We start from the raw sequence: 16,668 nt of genomic DNA, 5'->3' as shown, positions 1-16,668 counted from the left end.
AAAATCGCCTTTCTAGCGAAGCCGTCATTTCCGAACTCCGAAGTACTCGTGCGGAGAGTACCTTAAATTTCGTATCCTTCCCGAAGACACCTCAGAAAACCTTCCCAGAGTACCACTCGTACAGTACGTCAAGTTCAACCCGAAGACCCATACGGTTGATCTATCGCTGGGGAAGGTATACACAAGGGTGGTGTATAATCAAGGTTCTACAGGCTTAGAATTAATGATTCCGCTTTAACTTCTTTTCCTTGTTTGGATGTGAGCTTAAGGAAGAATCATTTATTCGACTGTCTTTTCGGTCTTAATTATATATGACTCATATACACGAAGCTGTGATTGGTGAACCAAATATGACTTCTGATATGAACCTTAGGACGGAGACTGCCCAAGATTTACGAGTGACCGTACTGCCAAGCGGATAAACTTAGAATCCAATCAAATGCCTTCTCACCGATCGAGACAATGGATTCAGAAAGAACAGAAAACTCCCAGGATTTACCTTCGCAACGTCAAATCAAACTTAGGATCGACTTAGTTCCAGGGGCTACCCCAGTAGCCAAACCACCCCATCGTATAGCACCTGCATTGAGGCAAGAATCGTCCGATCAACTTAACGAACTGCTCAACAAGAGCTTTATAAGACCAAGTTCTCACCCTGGAGAACTCCGGTCTGGTTCGTCGAAAAGAAAGACTGATCACTTCGGATATGCATCAATTACAGGAAGCTCAACAAGCTAACCATCAAAAAAATCGATACCCTTTTGCCTATCATAGACGAATTATTTGATCGACTGAAAAAGGGCATCACCGACTACGAGAGCTAGGGAAGGATGTTCCGAAGACAGCCTTCCGAACTCGTTATGGACATTACAAATTAGTAGTGATGCCGTTCGGATTAACAAACACACCCGCAGTATTCATTGATTCAATGCATAAAGTGTGTCGTCCTTACTAGGATCAGTTCGTCATCGTCTCCATCGATGACATACTTATCTACCCCCGTAGTAAGGAGGAGCATAGTCAACATCGTCAACAGATCATGGAAACATTTCTATCAGAGGAGCTTTACGCGAAATTCTCTTAAACGCGAGTTTGGATTCGAAGAGTCAAATTCCTGTGTCGCATTGTTAGCGAAGAGGGAATTCAAGTAGACACTTCCAAATCCGGGGCTCAGTTGCATTTTAATGTAATGAAGTAAGGTCATTACCTAAGCCTCCCATCGATTAGAAACCCTCAAAACTAACTATGGAATTCACGATCTAGAGTTAGAGGGCATCATTAGAGAAGATCGTTCAGATTAGTGGACGATTAAAACCTCTAGTGACCGACAGAAAAGTTACGCAAAGCTTTTCGAGATTCTCGCCAGAATCGGCCCTGTGGCTTACAAATTTAACTTACCCGCGAACTTAGTAACATACATCCTACCTCCTACGTCTCAAACTTGAAAAAGTGCCTATCCGACGAGACTCTTGTAATCCCACTCGACGAGATCGAGATCAACGAGAGCCTCAACTTCGTGGAGGAACCTGTAGAGGTCATGGACCGAGAAGTCAAACGAACGAAACAAAGCCGAATCCCGATAGTGAAGGTTCGCTGGAACGCCAAGCGAGGACCTGAGTTCACTTGGGAGCGAGAGGATCAGTGGAAACTGAAATATCCTCATCTTTTGCTGAGTTACTTTGTAACTACTATTCTGCTTAAACTCTAATTTCGGGACGAAATTCCCTCTAACGGGGGGATGATGTGACAACCCGAAATTTTCATTTGTATAATCTCTACAGTCAAATACTTCAAATAATAGTCAAATACATTTCAGTACATTTTTGGCCGGATTTAAGTCCGTTTGGGTGTTTAATTTTAAAAATCGTCCAACGAATAAATAAAAGGAAGTGTCGTTATGAGTGATGTGTAGCAAACAAAACAAACAACACCTTAGCTAGGTGTTTACGGCCAAATAAGAAGAGTTTGGGCCGTAAACACCATTTTTCCAAGAACTCATGCATATAGCATGAGTTTACCCACTATTCCCTCACTTTACACTTCCAAACTCAAGAACACCCAAGTTTTTCTCTCAACTATCATAGGATCATTTCTTCAAATCCGCCAAAATGTAAGTGTTTCCTTCCTAGATTCGTTCAGACAACACTTAATCTAGTGTTTATACATCATTTCATCCATGGATTCTTGATTTTTACTTAGATCTTCAAGTGTTCTTCAAAACACCAAGAACACACACTAGTGTTCTTGGGCCTTAAACACTCTTACAAGCTTCCTATAAGTAAGTACACTCTTCCTAGCTAGTTACTTGCTTAGTATACTTGTTAATCCATTAGAAGAACACCAAAATCCCCAAGAACACATGTGTTTACGGTCAAGGGAGATCCTTGAACCGTAAACACCACCAAGTGGTGTTTAGATGCCTTAACATCTTCTACAGCTTGGATAAAAGACTAGAACCTTGCATGCATGAACTAGAAACACCAAAACACGAAATGGTTGGAGTAACCATGAGTTTACGGCCGTAAACTCATGGGTTTACGACCGTAAACCCAAGTGTTTACGACCGTAAACTCTCAAGGGTGGTCCAAGGACCGTAAACCCCAAAAGTGAGCCATTTCGAGCCCTAATCACTTCCCAAGCCTTTGATGTAAACCTAGAACACTTCTTTGTGAGGTATAAGACCTTAAAACACACAAATGCACCATTACCATGAGTTTACGGCCGTAAACTCATGGGGGGAAATGGTCCAAGAACCGTAAACTCATATGGTGTTACCATATGAGGAGTAAACTCCAATGTGAGGCCATACTCTCCTTAGATGCGACCCTTTAGCACTCCTAGCACTTGAAACAAAGTGTTTCCACATATTAGAGTGTCTTTACTTGATTAATTAGTTATTAAATGACTAATTAGATACATTTATGTATCACTATATGTTACATAGGATCCGTGGGTGTGTTCAAGTCCTCACTTGACACTTAACATCCTACCCGGCACATCCATCCAAACCATTCACTGCAGGTGAGTTCATACCCCTTAATTAACCTTTTAAATGTTTTTAAATGCTTTTATAGGGGGGGGATACAAGTTGAATCATGATAGTTATCATATTAATCACATGTGATTAATAACTATCAAACTTTGGATTTACTACACTTTTAGCTGTTTCATCAAGCAAACTACTTCAAAATGATTTTCTCGAATGTTTTACACGTTAAACTCTTTATCAAACTTGATTTCTAAACTACACCTTTTCCTTTCAAATCCTGTTATATCTATGTTTCAAACAAAGGCTTTCATGTACTTCAAACTATGTTCCAAATGAGGGATTTCTTATACTTTAAACTGTTTATATCAAACAAACTGCTTTTAAACCATTTTATAAATTGACATCAAGTCATAAATTCTTATTATTAAACTCTTCAAATGTTTTACAAAACTTCTTTTAAGCTTTTATATTATCAATTGCATGCCTCTATATGTATAGTTATATAAGTAATGTTTAAAGGACTTAGGACTGCTAACCCGCCTTATTTCCTGTTCCTTGTTTGGTTGTGGACTTAGGGTATCCAGTTATTTGTCCGAAGGTCGTTTAAATATTAGTTATATATTATGTATACATATATAGACATAAAAGTTCTATCAACCAGTTCAGTACCTTTGGGTAGCAAAGGCATCCTTCCGTTATTCATATACATATATTACCAGTAACTATTATGGGTATAGTTAGGAGATACTATTTACTATTTCTAACACCAGGAATCACACTAGAGTCAGTTCATTCATGAGTCTATACGATTATTTTAATACGATAAATAGAATGTGACATCCTACTTCTCGATACGACACGTCTTAGTGGTATCACCGTGTAACCAGAGTCTCCTGGAGGGAGAGCGGGCATTATGTGTATAGATCTATACGGGACAGACACTCCCACATCTCGGCTGCTAGCTACAGTTCATGCCGATAAGGCCTAGGGGTGACAGAATGTCACATCATCATATATGACCTGGAGGGTCATCAATTATTCAGCGTCGATCAGTATGGTTACATACGAGTTCACATTCAAACTTTTATTTATCAAATTAAGAATTAAAGGTCATTCATTTAGACTTTTTGAGGCGTATCGTTCATTCGATACCACCTGGAGTCTATATTTCATTCATTTAGACTTTTCGAGGCGTATCGTTCATTCGATACCACCTGGAGTCCATATTTCATTCATTTATACTTTTCGAGGCATATTGTTCATTCGATACTACCTGGAGTCCATATTTCATTCATTTAGACTTTTCGAGGAGTATCGTTCATTCGATACCACCTGGAGTCCATATTTTATTCATTTAGACTTTTTGAGGCGTATCGTTCATTCGATACCACCTGGAGTCCATATTTCATTCATTTAGACTTTTGGAGGCGTATCGTTCATTCGATACCACCTGGAGTCCATATTTCATTCATTTAGACTTTTCGAGGCGTATCGTTCATTCGATACCACCTGGAGTCCATATTTCATTCATTTAGACTTTTCGAGGCGTATTGTCCATTCGATACCACCTGGAGTCCATGTTTTATTCACTTTATAGCCAGCAGTGTAACTGCTGAGGTAAAATATTATTTTCCCTATTACAATTACTTTGTGATTTTATCACATACACGTTTATGCATAGCTATAATTAGATAATAATAGTTATACTAGGAGAAAAACCTTCATTTTTACAAAGGTGCAAATCTTCAAAACAGTCGGGTCTTGGTAGAAGACTGCTTTTTATATTAGTAGGAAATATGGGATTTTCTAGGGTTTTTCATACTTATACCAAGTTTTCATAAACAATTGCAAATCTTTTCTTTATAGTTTTACAAAGCAATGACACTAAATTACTTATGTTCTCACCAAGTTTAAAGCTGATACTCGTTTTCAAAATGACTTGTATTCTCAGGTCACCAGTAGACAGGTACGATGACTAGGTTTTGAGAAGACGGAGCGGTCAAGACTTGTCTCTTATTTCAATTTCTTATTATCATGTTGTATATTATGAAAAAACACACCTGTATTAAAATTCTAATGTTAATGCAATGGATGATGTTGTTGCTTGTTTACTACTTTACATTGTTGTGATACTTTACATGACGTCCTCTGCCCCAGAACATTTCCGCCGTTCTTGGTTTTGGGGTGTGACATTTGAGTCGTTTTTGCAAACCCAATACCCCCTTAGTGTGTGTTTTGAGCTCAAGAGTGTGTTTTTGGTGTGTTAAAGGAAGAAGAAGTTGCATCAAGGAGCCTTGAAGCGGAAGCAAGCTTGTGGATCTTGGATCTTTTCCTTCTTGAGAAGCTTTAAAAGGTATAAATTTTATACCTTGATGTCTTGTTTGTTAGATCTCATTTTTGGGTGTTTTATGTTACTTTTTTTTGTCCCAAAGGTCCCATATTGTGCATGGTTGGTTATTGTCGTTTTGAGCTGTCCTTACAGACAGTAGGAAGGGTCATAAGCCATAAAAATGAGGTCCCAATTGCTAGAAATGTTTCATGCATCTTGTAAAAAGGTCTTAATGGATTAAGACCTTGTGTTAAGCACTTTGTGGACTTGTAAAGTCATTAAGTTGGAAAATTTATGACTCTATGGTTCATTTGGACCGTAGATCTTAAGTATGGACTTGAGTGCTTAAGCCATTAAGCACTTAATAAAGTTTTTGGGGTTGCGAGGTTATGCCCTGTGTAAATGGGAGTACGCCCCGTGTACTCGGTCAACCACCCTAATGGTGGTCTTTTGCGAGACTTCGCGTACGCTAAGTGTACGTCCGGAGTATGACCCACGTACTGGCATGGGCCAGCCTTGTTGAGTTGACTCGGCTGGGTTGACTCGGTTGACTTTGTAGGTTTGGCCAGTTGACTTTGACCAAGTTTGACCAAGTTTAACCTTGAGGGCATTTGGGTATTATGGGATTTTAATGGAATTGGTCATTTGGTGGAAATAGGTATCATTTAGAGAGCTTAGATTCGGAGTCGGGCCTTATCAGTTCTGTTTAGTTTGCGAGGTGAGTTTTCCTCACTGTACTTGCGGGTCGAAGGCACCAATGTTGGCCCATTGGATTGACATCCTGTTATGCATGTTGTTGTACTGTAGTGATCTGTTAGATCGGTATCCTGATATATAGGATGATGCTATGCTTAGTGATCTGTAGATCTGTTTGACTGGCTGTAGACTGCTATATGATTATCTGTTATATGTACACATGTTTGGTCGGTGGTTGAGGCTTCACTGCTTTATGCATAAGCCAACAGGCCAGGGCATACCAACCCGATGGTTATATGAGCCCGAGGGTATTCCATGTCGAGGATGATTGGACCCATAGTATGTTGACATTCCAACCCGATGGTTGAGGGCCTGGGGTATTCCAACCCGATGGTTGATTGGACCCATAGCATGTTGGCATTCCAACCCGATGGTTGAGGGCCTGGGGTATTCTAACTCGATGGTTGATTGGACCCATATTATGTTGTTAGTGTATATGTGTTATTTGTTTGTGTGTTGGTACTTTGGGGGAAACTCACTAAGCTTCCGGTTTATAGTTTTGGGTTATGTTTCAGGTACCTCAAATGATCGCGGGAAGGCGAAGGCGTGATCGTGCACCTCATCGTGTTTTGATTTATGATTTTGGGAAAAACTCTAATATTAAACATGTTTTGAAAACTAAATTGTAAACAATGATGATTGTGGATTGACTTTAAAAAGTTTAAAATTTTCATGAATTTTGTGGATGTTACATGAACATTCAGGAGTAAGTGGTCATTTTTGAAAAACCAAAAAAATGGTTATTTTCTTTAAACAGCTCATTTATAATGGTTAGTTACTCAATATCCTTTTTTTATACACAAAAAAATGACAGTAAGGTTTTTAAAACGACATTTAACATTTTTCCATTTAATGTTTTTCTAAATCTAATAGTTTTTTTCCATTTGTAATAATGAAGGTAGTCTAAAAGTAAAAACAAATTAAAAAATATGTTAATATTAAATCATTAAGAAAGTTTATAACTCTTAAAATGCTAAAAAAAAATAAACACGTTATAACTCGATATAATTTGTAGTAGATTATGTCGTTAAACTAATTGTTCAGGAACTTGTTATACATAGCATAAAATCAAAGTCAAAATTGAATTTTACCATGTCATAGGTACTAATTAGTGAATTGTAGTTGTTTTTTTTTGCATAGATTACGTCATTAAACTAGTTGCTCAGAAAATTGTTTTTTACAATTTAACCACTAAAACTGGTAAACAATTGTACAAAAAACACATTTGTAACTTGGTAATGTCGGTTTTTCTAGAGATTTTCTTATATATATATATATATATATATATATATATATATATATATATATATATATATATATATATATATATATATATATATATATATTGTTGTAAATAATTGGTGGTGTTGTAAATAATTGGTGGATGACATAATAATTGGTGCATGGTAAATTTGTCAACATTTCTAACTAGTTACAATTATATGTTAGTAAAATTTGTAGTATAAATACCCCTCCATTGTAAAGAATGAAACACACCAAAAGTTATAAGAGATATAACTTTCATATTCTCTCTAAATATTCTTTCTTCTCAATTAAAGTTCTTATCAAAGTTTACTAGTTTGGTTTGATTTATAGTTACATTAATTATGCTTAATTCATAACACGTTATCAGCACGAAAGCTCTAATCAAGATTATTAAACAAGTGGAAAATCACATCTATCTTAATCAAGTTACATTATGTCCAACATTGCAAAGCTCGAGTTTGCAGCACTTGAAGTTAGTGGGAAAAACTATGTGCCATGGATGATAGATGTAAAAATGCATCTTGAATCCATGGATATCTCAAATACTATATATGAATTTAATAATTGCTTGGCACAAGACAAAGCAAAAGCACAAGTTTTCCTTCGTAAGCATATTGATGAAATGTTGAGATTTGAATATCTTGATGTTACTGATCCAAGTATTCTCTGGAATCTTTTGAAAGAAAGATTTGATCATCAAAAGGAAGTTATACTTCCAAATGCTAGAGATGAATGGAGAACACTAAGGTTTCCAGACTTCAAGAAAGTAAATGAATACAACTCAGCTTTGTTCAGAATATGTTCACAACTCAAGTATTGTGGACAAGAGGTTACTGATGAAGATATGTTGGAGAAAACTTACTCAACATTTCATGCAACAAACATTACTTTGATGCAACAATATCGGATGCAAAAGTTCACAAGATATTCTGAACTGAATGCATGTCTTCTCGTTGCAGAGCAAAACAATGAACTCTTAATGAAAAACCATGAATCTCGTCCAACGGGATAAGTAGCACTTCCTGAAGCAAATGCTACAAATATTGATGGTCATCGAAACAATACACGTGGACGAGGGCGAGGTCGTGGTCGAGGGCGAGGCCGTGGCTATTTTAATCGAAACCAAAGCCATAATCAGAACCATAATTCTGGTCGTGGACAAGGTAATAATCATGGTCGTGGCCAGAAAAGAAATAATTACCAATATTCACAAAGAAACAATGTCCACACACAAGATAAAGCCAAAGTGGCAAGGCATGACACTGGGACATCACAAAAATCTGATGGTTCATGTTATAGATGTGGTAGCACAGGCCATTGGTCAAGGACCTGTCGCACACCTGCACATCTTTGTCAACTTTATCAAGAGTCCATTAAAGGAAAAGGAAAAGAAGCAAACCTCATTGATAATGTTGAATTCACTCCGCTAAATGTTACTGATTTCTGTAATGACATGGAAGACATAAACTAAAAAAAATCTATTATTGTTCTAGTAAAACTATTTTTCCTTCGTTTGTTTTTCATGTAATGTGTTTCCTACAATAAATGAGCTTTCTTTTTAATAATAATTATGATTATGTTTATTCACTTATTATTCCTTTTATATGTGAAGTTTAATATGAGTCCAACTGGAGCACAACACCAAGAAAAGATTGGAGATCTTTGTATAGCAGATAGTGGTAGTACACATACTATTTTGAAATCAAAGAAATATTTTTCAGAATTAGTACCAACAAAAACAGTCATACATACAATATCAGGTCCTACAGACTTGATAGAGGGAACCGGGAAAGCCCATTTTGTATTACCAAATGGTACAAGCTTTTGTATAGAAAATGCCTTATTTTCTCCAAAGTCTAATAGAAACTTATTAAGTTTCAATGACATATATTTCAAAGGTTATGACACAAAAACTGTGACCATTGAAAATAAGAAATATATGTATATTATAGACAAAAACCATGTGCTTGAAAAACTACCAACACTTGATTCTGGTCTGCATTATACATATATACATATGATTGAATCAAATATGGTAGTAGAAGGAAAACATTGTGATCCTGGGACACTCAGTTTATGGCATGATAGGTTGGGCCACCCAGGATTAACAATGATGCGAAGGATAATTGAGAATACACACGGGCATCCATTGAAGGACCAAAAGTTTCCTCAATCCAATATCATAAAACCATGTGCATCTTGTTCCCTTCGAAAGTTACTTATAAAACATTCTCCAATGAAAGTTGAAAGGGAGTCACCTAGATTTCTAGAAAGAATTCAAGGTGATATATGTGGACCGATTCACCCACCATCTGGACCATTTAGATACTTTATGGTCTTAATAGATGCATCCAGCAAATGGTCTCATGTTTTCCTATTATCAACTCGTAATATGGCATTTGCAAAGTTTCTTGCCCAAATTATTAAATTAAGGGCACATTTCCCTGATTATACTATCAAAAGAGTGAGACTTGATAATGCTGGTGAATTTACTTCACAAGCATTTAATGACTATTGTATGTCTGTAGGAATTGTTGTTGAGCATCCAGTTGCTCATGTACACACACAAAATGGTTTAGCTGAATCACTGATTAAACGTCTCCAGCTAATAGCTAGACCATTGATAATGAGGACCAAACTTCCTGTTTCTGTTTGGGGCCATGCAATCTTACATGCTGGATCATTGATACGCATGAGACCAAGTTCATATCATGTATATTCTCCACTAGAACTTGCTTTCGGTCAAGAGCCAAATATATCCCATTTGAGAATTTTTGGGTGTGCAGTATATGTCCCTATTGCACCACCTCAACGGACAAAAATGGGTCCTCAAAGAAGGTTGGGAATATATGTTGGTTATGAGTCAGTCTCTATTATAAGATATCTTGAACCATTAACAGGTGATGTTTTCACAGCACGCCTAGCAGATTGTCAATTTGATAAGGCAAATTTCCCATCATTAGGTGGAGAAAAGAAGATTCTGGAAAAGGATGTGTCATGGCATGAGCCTACTTTATCATATCTTGACCCTCGCACAAAGCAATGTGACATGGAAGTTCAAAAGATAATACATTTCCAAGAAATGGCAAATCAATTACCTGATGCATTTACTGACACAAAAAGGGTGACTAAATCATATATACCAGCTGTCAATGTTCCAGCTCGAATTGACATTCCACATGGACAATCTGATGATAAAGTCACTCAAGAGTCTAAAACACGCCTGAAGCGTGGAAGGCCATTTGGTTCTAAGGATAAGAACCCACGAAAAAGAAGAGGAGCAAAAAATGCACTAGATCACGATGAAAGTGTTCCTGGAGAAACACGAATTATTCAAATTCCCCCAGGAAAGGAGGATGATGCATTAAATTATGGTCAGACAAATAGAATATGTGACCAAAATGAAACTGACAATATAGGTGCAATATTTTCTTATTCAGTTGCATGTGATATTATGAATGATGATCCCGAACCACAATCTGTCATTGAATGTCAAAGAAGAAATGATTGGGCTAAATGGAAGGAAGCTATGCAAGTTGAATTAAATTCTCTTAACAAGAGAAAGGTTTTTGGGAACATTATCCTCACACCTGAAGTTGTGAAACCATTAGGATATACATGGATCTTCGTACGAAAAAGAAATGAGAAAGACGAAATTGTAAGATACAAGGCCAGGCTTGTTGCTCAAGGTTTCTCTCAAAGACCTGGAATTGATTATGAAGAAACTTATTCACCGGTAATGGATGCAACCACTTTCAGATATTTAATCAGCTTGGCAGTATCTAAAAATTTAGAAATGCGTCTTATGGATGTTGTTACAGCTTACTTGTATGGATCACTTGATAGTGATATCTATATGAAAATCCCTGAAGGATTTAAAATGCCTGAAGCGTTAAGTGCAAAACCCAAAGAAATGTATTCTATAAAATTACAAAGATCTTTGTATGGGTTAAAGCAATCTGGGCGCATGTGGTACAATCGTTTAAGCGATTATTTGACAAGTAAAGGTTATAAAAATAACACTATTTGTCCATGTGTATTTATTAAGAAAACAACATCTGGATATGTGATCATAGCAGTCTATGTTGATGATCTAAACATCATTGGAACGAATAAAGAAATCCTTGAAGTGATTGAACTTTTAAAGAAAGAATTTGAAATGAAAGATCTTGGAAAAACCAAATATTGTCTTGGTTTACAGATTGAGCATATGCCTAACGGAATACTTGTGATTCAATCAAATTACACAGAAAGAGTCTTGAAACATTTCAATATGGAAAATGCAAATCCTTTAAGCACTCCAATGGTTGTTAGATCATTAAATATTGACAATGATTCATTTTGTCCATACGAAGAAAATGAAGAAGTCCTTGGTTCAGAAGTACCATATCTAAATGCAATTGGAGCTCTTATGTATCTGACCAATTGTACTAGACATGTCATTTCTTTCGCTGTAAACTTGCTAGCAAGATTTAGTTCAGCCCCAACAAAAAGACATTGGAATGGAATCAAACATATTTTTCGATACCTTCGAGGAACTAGTGATTTAGGGTTATTTTACCCTAACAATTCAAAACAAGGCTTGATTGGTTATGCAGATGCAGGTTATTTGTCTGATCCTCATAAAGCTAGATCTCAAACTGGATACGTATTCATGAATGGAGGTACTGCAATTTCCTGGCGTTCTCAAAAGCAAACACTTGTTGCCACATCCTCAAATCATGCTGAAGTAATTGCACTAAATGAAGCTAATAGAGAATGTACATGGTTAAGATCGATGACACAACTAGTTTTAACTTCATGTGGACTTGAAAAGGATATATGTCCAACTTTACTTTATAAAGATAACTCAGCATGTGTCACTCAAATGAAAGAGGGATATATCAAGAGCGACAGGACAAAACATATACCTCCAAAGTTTTTTGAGTACACTCAAGAGCTTATAAAGAACCATCAAGTTGAAATCAAATATGTTCAATCCAGTAACAATGCAGCAGACCTTTTTACGAAGGCACTTCCTACTGCAATCTTCAGGAAACATGTCCATGGCATCGGAATGCGACATGTGCATAGAATATAATGTGACGGATGTCTAAATAAGGGGGAGTCAACTATACACTGCACTCTTTTTCCCTTCGCTAAAGTTTTTTTCCCACTGAGTTTTCTTTAGCAAGGTTTTTAATGAGGCAGTACGTCAAAGTTGAATGCTAAAATGATGTCATCCAAGGGGGAGTGTTGTAAATAATTGGTGGATGACATAATAATTGGTGCATGGTAAATTTGTCAACATTTCTAACTAGTTACAATTATATGTTAGTAAAATTTGTAGTATAAATACCCCTCCATTGTAAAGAATGAAACACACCAAAAGTTATAAGAGATATAACTTTCATATTCTCTATAAATATTCTTTCTTCTCAATTAAAGTTCTTATCAAAGTTTACTAGTTTGGTTTGATTTATAGTTACATTAATTACGCTTAATTCATAACATATATATATATATATATATATATATATATATATATATATCTATATATATATATATATATATATATATATATATATATATATATATATTAAATTTATTTGAAGAAAACTTATTTTGATTTATTATAAAACTCAAAATAAATATAATTTTTTTATTAAAAAACACAATAATGATAATTTATATATCATTTTTGGAATTTTTTGTGATTCGTTCTAATAAATATAATTAATACAATCATAAAGATACCATTTATATCCTATATAACTTAAAAGGATTTTGTTGATTTTGTTTCAAAAAGTGCAGTTCTAGGCCAAATGTTATTTCATTGTTTATTTTTTAGGTCCTGAGTGTAAAACGTTTACCATAAACTACAACTTACCAAAGAACCTTTCACAATTGAATGACACCTCAAAAAATAAAAGCTTATCAGAGGTTGTTATTCTTAAATACAGCTCCATTATACACAATATGTGACCTAGAAACGTAATTCTTACGACAAATCAACAAAAGTCTATTTTTTATGTTCATTAATGCCTCATATTTGTCAATATTTTTTCATTTTAACCTTTTATCAGGTTTTTGCATCCTTTTAACCGGTCATCATTGTCGTAAAAGCCATCATATTTACACATCACCACCACCACACTTTGTCACCACCACCACCTTTTGCCACCAACAACACCATCTTCACGACAAAACACTAGTAGCCCTCATCAGCACCATCTCCGACACACCTTTTGCATTCTTCATCTCCGACGCACCATTATCACCATCGTTCACCTACTGTTCTCTTTCTTCATAACCCTAATATAAGAGAGCTTTTATGGCAATAACCCTAATAATATAAGAGCTATAATAGTTATAAAAACACATGCCACATATAATTAATAAGAATTTTGTTGATTTGTCGTAATGAGTGTGTTTCTAGGCCACATATATTATGAAGCTCTATTTAAGAATTATTTAAATGATATCTTTATGATTGTAGTAATGATATTTATTAAAAAGAATCATAAAAAATCATAAAAATAATATATAAATTATTATTATTGTATTTTTCAATTAAAAAAATAAGTTTTTTTAGTTAAATGGATATAGATGATATCTTAATTTTATGTTTTTTAATAAATAAATATAAGATTTTTCAAATACATTTAGTAGACATAAAAAAGAAAATCTCCAGAATAATCTTTAAACTTTAACCTTATAAACCAAAAAGTCATCAATGATTTTTTATTTTTTTATTTTGCATTTTAACTGTTAAAACCCATACTAACCGGGTACAAGGGTTGTTTTGCAAACGTTTATCAGTTTTAATGGTTAAATTGGAAAATAATAATAATAATAATAATAATAATAATAATAATAATAATAAGGGGTGGTTTTTTGTCAATATAGCCAAAATATAAAGACTTTTGTAGATTTCAAAAAAAATGTTTAAACCTTAATAAATATATTAGTTAATAAGGTTTGAATGTACTATCAAATGATTTATTAATCAAATATTTTTTTATGAACTATGTGTAGTATATTTTTTATATTGAAAAGTAATATGAGTGGCGTTTGATTGGCGAAAGCGTATCCATGGACAACATTGTTTCAAAATTATAGTTTGCTTCACGCCATTGCAACACATTGCCTTTAAACATGCTTCTCTTCTATTCATTGCTTTAATTTTAGTTTCCTACACCCTAACAATGCCAAAATTACTATTCCTCTTCCCTATCCTCTTCTTCCTTTTCCTCCGACCACACCATGCGGCGGAGGATTTTGTCCGTCAGCCTGCACGACCCCTTGTTTTCACTCCTCATAATCGTCCACAGTCTCATCCTCAACAGGTATATATCTCTCTCTAAAAATCTTCCATTGTCATTATGATTGTGTTGTTTCAGAACTGAATTTACTCGGATTAAAGTATACCTCGTTAGCGAGTGCATAATTTAATTGAAAAACACCATCTCTAGGTGCATGTGTCATTGGTTGGAGACAATTACATGAAGGTTTCATGGGTAACCGACGAAAACGGTGTGCCATCTACAGTCGAGTATGGGAAACTTCCGGGGAAATATGAGTCATCAGCCACCGGAGAACACACATCCTACCGTTATTTCTTCTATAGTTCCGGGAAAATTCACCATGTCACAATCGGACCACTAGATCCGGCCACCACGTATTACTACAGATGTGGTGGCTCCGGCCCCGAGTTTAACTTCCGGACACCGCCGGCCACGTATCCCATTGAGTTTGTTCTCGCCGGTGAGTACCTTTTCTTGGTTTCAAGACTCCTATACTTTTCATTGATGACGCCTTAAGTTTCCCTTTTCCTTTTTTTTTGGCAATATCAACTTTAACTGCCGAAAAGATTCTTAATATGATTTACACATGTGGGCGCAGGTGACCTTGGTCAGACTGAATGGACGAACACCACTTTAGAACATATTAATGCAAGAAACTACGACGTTTTGCTCCTCCCCGGCGACCTATCTTATGCAGATACACAACAACCACTTTGGGATTCATTCGGACGTTTGGTGGAGCCATATGCTAGCCGTAGGCCATGGATGGTGACCCAAGGGAACCATGAACAAGAAATATTTCCGATGATCTACCCAAAAGGATTCAAAGCCTATAATTCGCGTTGGCCCATGCCATATAAAGAAAGTGGCTCGGAATCAAACCTATATTACTCATTTGATGTAGTGGGAACTCACGTCATTATGTTAGGTTCTTATGCTGATTTTGGTCCTGATTCTGATCAATATAAGTGGTTGGCTAATGACTTGGCTAAAATTGATCGATCAAGAACACCGTGGGTGGTGGTGCTCCTCCATGCACCATGGTATAATTCGAATTTGGCCCATCAAGGAGAAGGTGAAAGCATGAGACTAGCTATGGAAGAAATGCTGTATAACTCGCGTGTTGACATGGTTTTTTCAGGCCATGTTCATGCATACGAACGTTTTGTAAGTCCTCTTAATATTAATCCATCCTTCCATTAATCCAATTTTTATTATGAATTGCAACATGTTTATGAACATTAATTTCAGACTAGGGTTTATGATAACAATGCTGATCCATGTGGTCCGATGTACATAACGATTGGAGATGGGGGGAATAGAGAAGGCTTGGCCATGTTGTAAGTTTGTAAATATCAGTACTTGGTTGTTTTTAGTATGGGAACTAATTAATTTGAGATTTGTTTTGGATAACATGAAGATACAAAGAACCTAAGCCTGTAATATCATTATTTCGGGAAGCAAGCTTTGGACATGGTCGATTGAGAATAATGAACGACACTCATGCTCATTGGTCATGGAATCGCAACGATGACTCTTCGAATGTTGTGGCCGATGGTATTTGGCTGGAAAGTTTGAGATCTTCGTGCTCATGTGCGCCCAAAATGGAACAAAAAATGGAACATACATCCGGGAAAGATGAGCTTTGAGCGATTTAATTACCATATGATCATATATCATTTCTATGTGGTCTAGTGTTAACTTTCTTAGTTTAAGATAAAATAGAGTTTCTTCAGCAATGGTTGAAAATGTATACATGTTGATATTTTAATTAAAAAAATGAGTATTCATTTTACAAAATATTATTTGTACTAAGTTAAATACTCTAAGTCATTTTTGTATGATGTATATAAATGATATATATACCAATATCACAAAAACGAGATATGATATTTTAAGCCCGTTACCAAGGACGAGAAAGGTGGGCTAGTTTATATGATAACAAAAGTGGTTGCGTTGAGAAGCATAATGGGCCACATTGGATTGCTAAAATCAGGGCCTGTCTATTGATTTTTAAGGCTCAGGCCCGGTGCGAAAGATAA

The 16,668-nt window shown here is 35.7% G+C and overlaps 1 protein-coding gene across 1 annotated transcript; it reads left to right on the top strand.

The window, feature by feature from the left end:
- The first annotated feature begins 14,442 nt into the window (after positions 1–14,442).
- LOC145159178 (purple acid phosphatase 22-like) lies at positions 14,443–16,426 on the top strand. Its single transcript, XM_079078108.1, has 5 exons — positions 14,443–14,668; positions 14,795–15,086; positions 15,225–15,793; positions 15,878–15,966; positions 16,047–16,426. Exons 1-5 carry the CDS (start codon positions 14,528–14,530, stop codon positions 16,273–16,275), a joined length of 1,320 nt encoding a protein of 439 aa, XP_078934234.1. The 5' UTR covers positions 14,443–14,527; the 3' UTR covers positions 16,276–16,426.
- Positions 16,427–16,668: the final 242 nt, after the last annotated feature.

Source organism: Lactuca virosa, chromosome 2 (assembly GCF_052849685.1).
Source record: "Lactuca virosa cultivar CGN04683 chromosome 2, Lactuca_virosa_CGN04683_v6, whole genome shotgun sequence".
Lineage (NCBI taxonomy): Eukaryota > Viridiplantae > Streptophyta > Magnoliopsida > Asterales > Asteraceae > Lactuca > Lactuca virosa.
Note: the sequence above shows the minus strand (reverse complement) of the source record. Positions and strands in the feature narration are given on the sequence as shown.